This window comes from Lytechinus variegatus, chromosome 18 (genome assembly GCF_018143015.1).
Source record: "Lytechinus variegatus isolate NC3 chromosome 18, Lvar_3.0, whole genome shotgun sequence".
Lineage (NCBI taxonomy): Eukaryota > Metazoa > Echinodermata > Echinoidea > Temnopleuroida > Toxopneustidae > Lytechinus > Lytechinus variegatus.
In genome coordinates this window covers 8,992,360-9,005,447 of record NC_054757.1, presented here as the reverse complement: position 1 = coordinate 9,005,447, position 13,088 = coordinate 8,992,360, and the positions used below count along the sequence as shown (strand labels likewise).

At 36.3% G+C, this 13,088-nt stretch overlaps 1 protein-coding gene across 1 annotated transcript; it reads left to right on the top strand.

Annotated features, from left to right (window-relative positions):
- Positions 1 to 301: 301 nt before the first annotated feature.
- On the top strand, positions 302 to 4,006 carry LOC121432168 (uncharacterized protein K02A2.6-like). The gene has a single exon (XM_041630024.1). The coding sequence runs from the start codon at positions 302 to 304 to the stop codon at positions 4,004 to 4,006; it is 3,705 nt and encodes a 1,234-aa protein (XP_041485958.1).
- The last annotated feature ends 9,082 nt before the right edge of the window (positions 4,007 to 13,088 follow it).

Sequence of the window (13,088 nt, the reverse complement as noted above, 5' to 3'; positions counted from 1 at the left end):
TGATATTGGTATGTTAAAGTTACTAAACTAAAAAGTAAGACAAAGTTACTAACATTAACGATACACAGAAACAAAGATAACAACAGACAACATGACAAATCTAAGTCAACCTCCTCCACTTGACTTAAAGGGAAATATTTCCGAGAATTGGAAAAGATTTAAACAAAAATTCACTCTATACAATGTTGCCTCAGGAATGTCAGAAAAAGATGACAAGTCACAAACATCAATGCTTCTACACGTAATTGGTGATGCTGCCTTGGAATTGTATAATACATTTGTATTTGCCGAGGATGAGAGCATGAAGCTTGAGAAAGTGTTGGACAAATTTGAGGAATATTGCATGCCAAAACGTAATCTAACGTATGAGAGACATAGATTTTTCACAAGATCACAATTAGAGCATGAGAGTGTTGATCAGTATGCAACTGAATTGCGAAGTCGTGCACAGTCGTGTGAGTTTTCTTCGTTGAAAGAGAGTCTTATACGGGACAGAATTATCTGTGGTATCTTAGATGATGGTCTAAGAGAGCATTTGTTGAGGCTAGATGATCTCACATTGGATAAAACGTTGCAAGTTTGTCGGGTTGCTGAACAAACTCGAACGCAGGCCCAAGCGTTGAGTTCCACCGGGGAAAATGCCTCAATTCCGGTTGATTCTCTCAGCAAGAATAAGAAATCTTCTGGTAAAAAGTCAAACCAAACAAGACAAACAAAGCCTCAAGATCGTACTAACAATAAAACATGTACAAGATGTGGTAATAGACATACCAAAGAAAAATGTCCTGCACAAGGTAAAACATGTAAAAAGTGCGGTAAGCAAAATCATTTTGCTAAGTGTTGTCGTACCCCAGTAGCAAAAGTCAATGAATTGCAACACTTGAAGGTAGATTCAGATGGTTTCATGATTTGTTCAGTTGATTCACAGGAACATGAATCAAAGGAAGAGTGGAAAGTCAATTTGAGAGTCAATAATGAGCTAGTTGAGTTCAAGATAGATACTGGAGCTCAGGCTAACACTCTCCCTGAAACAATCTATCACAAATTGAAACCAAAACCAAAACTACAAAAAGCCAAAGTGAAGTTAACAGGTTACTATGAGACTAACATTCCAGTAAAAGGTCGTTGTTATGTCCAAATGGAGTACAAAGGAGTTAAACACAGTGTTCAATGTTTCATCATTCCTGGAAATCGTCAACCATTGCTAGGTCTCAGAACGAGTGAAGACTTGTATCTAGTAAAACGCGTCTATCATGTTGATAAACAAACAGAGATAAAAACAGGCAAAACTGTAGTGCAAGATTATGACAATGTATTTGTAGGATTAGGATGTCTTCCAGGCAAACATCACATTACATTGAAAGACAATGCACAACCAGTTCAACATGCATGTCGCAAAGTTCCATTTCCACTCCAAAAGAAACTAAAAGAGGAACTAGATAAGATGGAAAACATGAATGTAATCAAACAGGTTGATGAACCGACAGATTGGGTGTCTTCTCTTGTTGTAGTCAAGAAAAAGAATGGTCAACTCAGAGTCTGTCTAGATCCACGTGATCTTAATCGAGCAATCAAACGAGAACACTATAAATTGCCTTCTAGAGCTGAAATAACCTCTCAGTTTGCTGGAGCCAAGTATTTCAGTAAATTAGATGCATCAAGTGGTTTTTGGCAAATCCAACTAGATGAAGATAGTTCCAAGCTTTGTACATTTATCACTCCGTACGGAAGATATAGATTCTTGAGACTACCTTTTGGTATCTGCAGTGCTCCTGAAGTATTTCACAAGATAATACATAACTTGTTCGTAGATATACCTGGTGTCAATACCATGATGGATGACATAGTGGTATGGGGAAGCACTCAAGAAGAGCATGACGATCGTCTGAGAAAAGTTCTAGACATCGCACAAAAATCAAACCTGAAACTCAATCGAGACAAGTGTGAGTTCAATGTGAACCAGATGACTTTCATTGGTGACTTGATCAGCCAAGATGGAGTCAGACCAGATCCTAAAAAGGTGGCTGCCATCAGAAACATGGCAAGACCAACCTGTAAACAGGACATACAAAGGTTCTTGGGGATGATAAACTACCAAGCAAAATTCATTCCAAACCTATCAACAAGGTCAGCACCTCTACGTATTTTGCTTGACAAGAAAGTAGAGTGGATGTGGGAAAATGAACAAGAAAAAGCATGGGGCGAACTGAAAGAAGCTCTAATGAGTCAACCAGTGCTTCATTTCTATGACTGCACAAAACCCACAAAGATATCAGCTGATGCTTCAAAAAATGGACTAGGAGCAGTTCTCCTACAACAACATGAACAAAATTGGCATCCAATAGCTTACGCATCAAGAGCTATGACTGATGCAGAAACACGTTACGCTCAGATAGAAAAAGAACTCTTAGCTATCACTTACGGATGTGAAAAATTTCATCAATATATCTATGGTCAAAAGATAGAAGTTGAAACAGATCACAAGCCACTTATCCCATTGTTTGTTAAGTCATTGGCAGATTGTCCTTTACGCATTCAAAGATTACTAATCAGAGTACAGAGATATGATCTCAAAGTGTCATATACACCTGGAAAGTACATGTTCACTGCCGATACACTGTCACGAGCAGTAGATCCAAAAGCAGAATTGAATGTTGAAACTGAAGAAGATATCAGAGTCTATGTAGATATGATAGTACAAGCAATGCCAGTAACATCAAACAAAAGACAAGAAATTGTTGAAGAGACCAAAAAAGATGTAGAGCTTCAAGAGTTGCTAGCCACCATCAGAAATGGTTGGCCAGAAAGTAAGCAACAATGTCCAGCTAGAATAAAACAGTACTGGAACATTCGAAGTGAACTCTCTGAAGCAGATGGAATCATATTCAAAGGTTCTAAAATAGTAATTCCAACTTCCATGAGACGATACATACTAAACCAAGTACACGAAGGTCACTTAGGCATTGAGAAATGTAAGAAACGTGCTAGGGAAGTAATATATTGGCCAAGAATCAATGCAGACATCACTGAAATGGTCCAAAATTGTACTTCATGCCTAATGTACAAACCAAAACAACAGGCTGAAAGCCTAAATCCACATGCCGTGCCAAATCGTCCTTGGGAAAAAATTGCCGTAGATCTATTCACTTTGAACAAAAGAGAATATATGGTCGTCGTTGACTACTACTCACAATTCATTGAAGTATGTACTTTGACTTCAACTACAAGCAAGGCCGTGATTAATCACATGAAAGCAATATTTGCTCGTCATGGTACACCATGTGAACTGATGTCGGATAATGGTCCTCAATTTGCAAGCCAAGAATTCAAAAGCTTTGCAAAAGAATGGGATTTTCACCATACCACATCGAGTCCACATTATCCACAATCAAATGGCCTCGCAGAAAATGCTGTGAAGATTGTCAAAAATCTCATACTGAAGTCACAACACAGTGGACAAGATATCCACAGAGCTTTACAAGTCTATCGAAGTTCACCAATAGCATGCGGAAAATCTCCAGCAGAACTTCTGTACAATCGTCAGATTAGGTCAAACCTTCCCATGCTTGACACTTTGCTCAATAACCAACAGATTGATACTAAATCTGTGAGGGGAAGAAAGGATGAGCAGAAGGTGAAACAAAAAGAGCGATTCGATAAACATGCTCATGACTTGCCAAAGCTAAAACCTGGAGATCATGTGATACTCCAAGACATGAAAACTAATACCTGGTCACAACATGGTATCATAAAATCTGTCAATAATCATAACAGATCATACCAAATTGAAACAGCCACAGGCGAGATACGTCGCAGAAACAGACGTCACCTCAGGCCAGATCCCAGACACCAAGCCGAGTCTATTCCATTACCAACACAGAATGACTTCGAGCTAGATGACAGCGCAGAAGCGGAACCAGCATCTGATGTTCGCGCATCTTCGTCACCATCCCGAACAACCAGAAGCGGACGAGTCGTTAAACCGCCAGATCGTTTAAACTTGTAAATAGAGGAAAGCGAACTAAACAGAAAAACTTTCGCGTTTCGTTTTGTAAATAGCCACATGAGTTCAAAAATAACTTTGAAACTGTAAATGGTTTGAACTCTAATACAACCCCATGATAACTGCATGATTGCATGTGCATGATATAAATTTGCATGTTAAAGTTAATCAGCAATACGGGATTGAATTTATCGCTATCACAAAACTCAACTCAACAGATGTCTCTACCGGTTCAACGAATTGTCGCATCATACAAACAGCAAAAATGAAATATATATGAACTGTAATATTGCATGTTAAAATATTTGACAGCGACAGTACTCCAGCTTTAAGGGGCAGAATAATCCCCTAGTACTGTTGTAAGTGTACAGGTAGTCCACCCTGTCACTCTGTAGTTTAAGAAGTATTATATATGTGTATATAAACCTCTTTAAAGAAAGGGAGGTGTGGTGATAACTGATAAAGGTCTGCAAGCGTAGACTATACTTTGTTATTACACGTGACTACTTGCATAGAGAAAGTTATGGCTGCTACCAAGATGACGCAGTAGTGATCATTGTTGTTGCATCTCAACTAATAAATGTCTGTTGTATATACGTTTAAAGAACTGCCTACTGGACTTTTGATTTATATAACCTAAGTTCCAACCACAATGTACTCTTCGTTTTCAATATGGAGTTTAAATAAAAAATGAATGAATCAATAAATCAATCAATCAATCATTCAGTCAATCATCAGTCAGTCAGACAATCAATCAATCATTCAATTAATCAATCAATCAATCAATCGATGACAATCATCAGTCAATCAATCAATCACTCAATCAATCAATCAATCAATCAATGCAATCTTCGTTTTCCATATGGAGTTTAAATAGAAAAAATTACCAATTATTATTAGGCATCGATTCCTTCAATAAAATTATGTTTGTTCTTATACCTTGCCGTTTTATGCCACATCTAATTTCATCGAAACGATTCCACGAAGAGAACAATATCCTAAGTAATTGCCCTCTTAGGGGGTCGCCATTGCTGAGCATTAAACCAACAAACTCACGAAGGGGGTAGGGGACATTTTGGGTTAAAACCCCTTGAATTTAAACAAGAAAACCATGATTGAGGCAATCCGCCTTGATGTCACCCGCTAGCAATGGCCAGCTCGGTGGCGGCATCACACAAAGTCTGCCCCCGAGAGATTCGGTGGAATCAGCAGGTGAGTTTTCGCTGGAATTCCATTTCCCAGTGCCCCTGTGACCTGCTGGTAAAAATTCAAGATGTCATTTTACGGAAAAAATATTTTGATTAAATATTCCTTTGCAATATCTGAGTAAGCCTATTGGTAAACGGTGGTTGTTCTTGATAATGACCTATACCAGTGCATTTCCTTATATGTTTTGAAACATAATAGTTTATTATTTTTCAAGAAAATCGGGAGTTGAGTTTGGTAATGAGGAGGTCAAGATTGGGGTATATTTGACTCAGGGTACGTTTTTTTTTATTTGAGCTGGATGGCTAAAGAGAGAACATAATTATGGGACTTGTGAATGGATTCAGCTCCCTTGCTATTTCAATTTTGTTTGCATGGGTGTTCGACGACTAGCTGCGCGGCATTGGTCGCACGCAGTAGGGTGGGTCAGAGGGTATATAGCCCCCCCCCCCCTAAATTGTCAAAACACACTTTTTTATTTTGTAAATATTTCAGCAAACAAATCTACTTGCTCCAGCTCCTACTTTTCGAACATTAAATGTAAAAAAAGGAAGACGAAATATTTTTCGTGGTAAGCACGGTCACTTTGTTCTCTCGCGCTCTCGCACCGTACGTTTTCAATATAAATTTGCTATCCACCCCTTTCCTCGGTACAGGAATCCCATTCTGCGTGTGCATCCAGTGTGCATCGTTTATTGCTCACTTTTTTTTAAATCATAAATAAAGTTATTATGATATTTTTATAAAGACACGCAATGACGAACTTGTGTGGTCTTGCAGCAAAAAAAATAAATAAATAAAGCAAAATCAAGCAAGCAAAAAAAAGGACGACAAACAATAATTGGTTTATAATGCTTTGCATATTTTCGTTTATTGTTCCCATTATCTCTTTTTCTTAATCATAAATAAAGTTAGGATATTTCTATAAGGAAACGCAATGAAAACTTGTATGGTACGTCTTACAGCCCCCCCCCCAAAAAAAAAAAATAAAGCAAAAAAGAACAACAAACATGAGTTTATAATGTTTTGCAGATTTTCGTTTTTGCATTATTCCCATTTTCTCCTTTTCTATATCTTCCCTATTTTTCTACCCCGCTCCCATATTTCTCCTTCTTGAAGAGGGCTATGTATAGGCTGTCTCATTTTTTTTACTGTTATATACCTCTTTAGTAATTTATTTTGTTTGTTTTTGGATATCACTCAAAAATAGTTTATACAATAATATTTACAACTGATTACAACTTTGTGTACACAGTATACAATGAATTGACTTGCCGTACATCTTCGATTAATCGATTAAAAACAGATTGATTATAACTTAACGTTACCATGGATACAGGGCATGGATACAGATTGATTTATTTACGTTTCGAGTCTGAACCAAAATGCTTATAGACTTTAGCTGATCGGCCCTTTCGCCAATGTTCGCGTACCCTGGAACATGTGGAAGGGTATATATCGCGCTCATTCTAAAAAAGGATTGGTCAAAATGACCAATCTGTTGGTTAATATGTGTCCGACCGATAAAATTGGTCAATATCAACCAAAATTTTGGTCGATTTGAACCAATAATTTGGTTGCTTTTGACCAATTTTATCGGTCGGACACACATTAACCAACAGATTGGTCATTTTGACCAATCCTTTTTTTTAGAGTACTATTTTAGTTAACGTCATAGGCGACGGAAGCGGGGGGACAGGCCCCCCCCCCCTAAATTTGAGGTGAGGGACGGTCCCTCCAAAGTTGATAACCTTTTTTCTTTTTTTGGGCTTGTAATTTTTTTTTTACCTATGTCTATCACAAAATTTCAGGTGGACCCCCTAATTTTTTGGGCTTCCGCCGCCAATGGTTAGCGTGCATGTTGAACTTAAAAAGTTATAACTTTGCATGCTTAGCAAAATGACGCGGGGCAATGAGAAGGATGTAAATATTATGTCCTATGAAATGTTGAGCCACGATTTACAGTGACAACGAACACACAATCAGCTTCCTTCGACACTTATCCTTTATCGTCATATCCCTTCCTGCTGGATGCTCTCTTCTCTCCTTTTCAAAAAAATCTTAATCCATTCTCCCCTTTCCGGTTTAAGGCATTCAAATCTAAAGACATATCTAAATGGACTTACAATGAAAGTAATGATTAGTTGACAACCCCACCGAGTCGACAAACTTTTGTATCAAAGGAAAGTAAGGATTTTCCTTCCCGAAGGAATGTTTAACAAAATAAGCTTACAAAACAAGTCAGAGATGTAATCTACTAACAGACATTGAGCGGTCGATTAGAAGCTTTTATTTGAAACTATTTTCCCTTTTCTCGAGAAAGAAGAGGCTTCGTTCCGGTGATCGCCCAAAACGATCGCATATTTTCTGCCCATTTATTCTACAGATCCTGCATCTAAGAAATCGAAAGGATATACATTTTCATTATGCTTCTTAAAAGATTCCCGTAAATCGAGGTATTAATGCAACATTTTGTACCTTGGATGTATATAACTTATATAGATTTATAATAAATGTATAGTAAATTTATATGAATTTTATTCTGACATTAGAAATTATGTAGTCCTATAGATTTTGTTTTTAAAATGTGAGAAAAACAAATGCAACTTTTGGACGATAACTGAGGTTGAATCAATTTGACAAGGTGTTTATTATCAGCTTAAACTTATCCTTAAAGGGGAAGTAGTTCACCCTTAAGACAATTTTGTCGTAAAAATGGCAATATCGGTGAAGGTTTGAAGAAAATCCATTCAAGATTAAGAAAGTCATTAGAATTTTAAGTTTGGGATTTGTGATAAATCAATTAATAATTTTAATTCTAATTACTTTTTTATTCTTTGACGGATTTTTCTCAAGCTCGGTAAAATTTTGTGCCATTTTTTTTTATTGTTTTGCAATAAACTTTTTTTTTCAGGCTGAACTTCCCCTTTATCAAGAACAAAGCAGTAGGCCTTTGTCGTTACATTACTTGACTGCTGAATGTTTTGCACTTACTACATAAGTCAAACAAGAAATGGTCTTGGACAAGAAAATTATAGACAAACAATGACTTCAATATTGTGAATGAACGAATCCGTTCGGAGGAACAAAATACACAAATTTGAATGAATTGATGAATGAATGAACCAATGAAGGAAACGAACGAACGAATGAATAAAGATTTTTTGTAGTCATATTTATCAAAACCATTCATTTCAAAATCATATACAAATAATAGTACATTTCGAAATGTAACAAAGATGCTACAATATCAGCAAATAAACTGTTCACATAAGTCAAAGTGTTATTCATAATACAAAAATAATAACAAAAAATTACAGAATTTAACATTCAAATCATCTAGAACTATGTAAATACCTAGTATAACAATAGTCTAAACATAAAAAATATAGTCGAAAATGAATTTGCAGCGACGCAGTGGAATCAAATGAAACTGAATAAATCTTTTGTATATATTTTGATTTATCTTTGATTTTTTATGTAGCTTTTATAGTGGAATTTGATGTAAATGATTTGTATGTTGATGATTTATCAATAAAAACATGAATAAAAAAATATTAAAGAAAGTATCAAATAAACATACATCCTCCAACCCCAACCACCCCCTTAACACCAACCTAGACCCCCCCCCCCCCTCCCCTTCAATCTGCATTCTGTAACGCATGGTTTTAATGAATGAATGAATCATGATAGTGAAAAAACAAAATTAATGAGTTGAAATGGAACGAGAGACAACCTTTAACATGTGCAGGCCTATATACCAAGTACAACAATATGCGTCAATTTGCTCATAAGGGTATTTGGGGGCAAGGGGGAGGGGGACAGTGTAAATCTTCATAAAAACAATGAACAATGATATCCTATATTACTATATCTTTGAGTTGGACCCCTATCCACAATCCCAAATAAATCATATATATACCAATCCATATGAATTATGCTGTCTCGTCAACGCTCGCACAGGACATTGCTACAAAACTGTTTTGGAAAATGTATCTATACCCCGCCGCCCCCCACCCCCAATTATTATGTGCCCCTGCCCCCATGTATTTATGCTTTATACCATTACCCATTACAATAAAGGCAACGACGTGTGATGTACGTTATTAGACATCTGTGATACTAAATGAGCATGGACGTGTCCGTGAAAATGTCGAATTAGGAAGGGGATTGGTAGGGGGAGGGGCAAGGGGCAGGGCAGGTTGGGGGCAATACGGGGATTGATTGAAAATCGCATCGCCTTATCAAGCATCGACGCTGTCACTGTTGTTATTCTAACTTCGAATGTGGAGCCACATCGACGAACCATCATCTCCCCGGAGCTTTGGGCGGGATAGTTCGCCACCGTCCCGATGGGATGCCTGATTCAGCCAGCTGCCATTGGCATCCATTACCAACAAACTCTTGGAGACCAATGTTGAAAAAAAAATGATAAGAATAAATAAAAGATAGAGCAGCCAGGAGGATGGATCCAAATTTGAGAACAATTTCCTCACCCAAATATCATCATTTCAAAATCCTGACAGTCGACAAATTGAGGCATTGTATTTTATTCTGTTTCCAATTACAATTAAATGAGAAAAACGAGAATTCAATATAACCGTCACCCAGAGGCATTTCTTGCCAATAATCATCCTAACTTTTATCCTCCAGTTTCCGACATGACGAGATGATTCACAAAACCCTGGAAAGATTCCCGAATTTGTCATTATTCAAATGAATTACAATGGAAATGTACACTGTAAAAACTGCAGTGTTAAAACTGACACCAATTGGTGTTAATAGAGGACCACACCCTGAGGTGTTAAAATTACACCCTAGAGATTAAACGTAACACCAAAGAGTGTAAATGTAACAACAAAAGGTGTTGTAATAACACCTGATAGGTGTAAAACTAACACCACCAATTTAACACCGGTGTAAAATAACTGGTGTGGTCCTCTATGTACACCGGTTAACACCACAGTTTTTGCTGTGTATTTAACCAGTGTACATGAATTCAACGGGTGATACAAAATATTAAAGGAATGGTCCGGGCTTAAAATATTTATAGCTCAATACATAGAGTTGAATTCACTGAGCAAATGCCGAAAATTCCATCAAAATCGGATAACAAATAATAAAGTTATTGAAGATTAAAGTTTAGCAATATTTTGTGAAAACAGTCGTCATGGATATTCATTAGGTGGGCTGATGATGTCACATCCCAACTTTCCGTTTTCTTATGTCATTACATAAAATCATATTTTTTTCATTATTTCATACTTGTGTGAATAATATGTCTCCCTTATAATGAAATAAGTTGCAGCAATAAATATCTAATGCACTTAATCAGTTGTCAATCCAATTTTTGTAGTTCTTGGTGGAAAAAAATTGAATAAACCTAATTTCATATAATAAAATACAAAGAACAAGTGGAGATGTGACATCATTAGCCAACCTAATGAATGTACATGATGACTGTTTTCACAATATATTGCTTAAAGTGTCTATAGGTGTCTATAAGACGCCTATTTACAAAATCGGGGTTTGCCTTGTAGTTTTAGCTTTTCATTCTCAATAATGGTTGTTTTCAGGGTTTATTAGTTCTAATACATGCACTTGTGCACATGTTTCATCTTGGTTTGATAATTTTTTAAATCAGCTGCTCACAAAGTTAAACAATACCTTTAACTAACTTTGTTATTTGTTATCCGATTTTGATGAAATTTTCGGCATCTTGCTCAGTGAATTCTACTCTATTTATTAAGCTATACATACTTTCAGCCCGGACCATCCCTTTAAGTGAATATGGGGTGTCGCTTGGTATTTTGACGGTGGGGGTGGGGTAAGGTCTGTGCAGCCTACACCGCTACCTTCCCCATGAGTCGTGCTAGTGTTTTTCAGTTTGCGAGCGAAAGGAGCGAGCGAGGCAAATATATTCGGAGAAAGGGCGGAGGGAAAGACTATTATAGATATAATATGATTGGGAGTGAATTCATGAAAGAAAATATGTTTCCATTACAAAAATCATAAAAACAAAATTTTCGTACAATTAATAAAATCAAACTGGAAAATACAACTATCTTTGCTCGGAGGATCATACAAATGATTTAGCTGGCTTGCTGGAAAATAATCATGGGACGCTACATTCTAAATTTATGAATAAAAGACGATATATAATCCATTACCAAACTTTTCTCAGTCCTCACTCCGTGTCTGATTTTGTGAAATCAACTCCACGGTCAATTACGCGCCAGAAATAATATTTACACCCATGCATTCCTGAGCGGGCTATATAGAGTTTCGGTCCTCATTCATTTCTGTAAATCAATTATGGTCACATTCATGCAGTGAAATAATCAAGAGTTTTGAAAGCTGGGTTTGGGACTGAATATAGTCTTTGCCCCAAACGTCAACCTCGATTTTTTTTTTCGTTATATATTTCAACACGAAAATTGACGAAATCCATAATATCGTCGGCCTTATGCCAAAAGGGCCTTAACTGCTTTTAGCCATTCCGAAATAATGGCGTTTAAAGGTTTTGGCCTCTCTAATAATCAAAAGTTTGTGGTCGTTTTTTTTTTTTTGCTTTTGAAGCCAATTTCGATAAACGTGTTAAGTTATTAAGTTTTACATGAAATGTGTTAAATTTATTATAAAATATTCAGAACCCCTAAAATCGGGTTAAGGCCCTTTTGGCATAAGGCCGACGATATTCTGTAGGGAGAATAGGGCGTACAATGGTTAGACAGATATCATGGATATAGAGGGCAAAACATGGCAAAGTGTGTCCCTCCCCCCACAAAAGACTTATATGTACATATTATGATTATTTATAATGAGAGGTTTTTATTTGATAGTAACTTCAATTATCGACATATAAAAATAACATAAATATAGCAAACTCACATAAAAAACTATACATTTCTATTCTTTCTTCTTTAAAAACAAAAATTTTTTTTTTGGATTTTCATAATTTTGTATAACAAATCACATATAAGCAATACAAGTAATATTTAAATAAGAAAACAAGCAGCATACACATTATTAGTTTACATTAGAAGAAGTACAGCTCATCAAGAGATAATACTTGATAAACATGTAGTAAAAGCAGTCCCTTTGTCTCTTCTAAGTATTCCTCGTCCCTATATGGTAAAGGCAAGAATGTAATAACAGAGGGATAAAAATCAGGTGATGATTCACCTATTATTAAAGGCTAACAACATTCCATTGGGATATTGAATATCGTATTGCCAAGAAAAATAATAAACTTACAAGCCATTTTTCGGAAATGGACATTTAAAAAAAATTCGAGCAAAAAAAAGGTCTCAAAAGAGGGGGCACGTGTCTGTTTTCATTGCATTTTTTCATTCATTGGATCAGTTGTGACTCGTCAGGGGGAGCAGTCTCCCCCCCCCCCCCTTGGTACGCCAGGGATTCTAGCAATGAAAACAAATACTTGTCTTGACGAATACGTACCAGAAAATTGCGTTTTCCCTCTTTACCCGCCATAATTACACCAACGAGAATAGAAAACATGACAACTTCATAATTTATACTCAGACAATATCAAACAGCAATCATTCTGAAGTACACGTATAGCACTACGACCTGAGGCCCAATTAGACCTTTTTTTTAAATCAAACTTGAAAATTCTTGTCTATAGAGATCAAGATCATTTTAATACGCGTGTTTTGTTAAAAATACTTTAAAAAATCATACTGCTATCGCTTTACTCAAATTTACAATATTATTGACTACAATGCATTATGTCACTGGGTCCAGATAAAGTAGTATATTGTCGGATTTTTGTTCTTTTATCTTGCCGCCTAAGCAAAATTAAGCTCAACACGGTTGAAACGAATGGAAAACAATTACGTTTATTATCAATATAAAT

Bases quoted from the DNA above. Each gene is read 5' to 3' on its own strand.
- LOC121432168 (XM_041630024.1), top strand. From the start codon at position 302: ATGAAGCTTGAGAAAGTGTTGGACAAATTTGAGGAATATTGCATGCCA.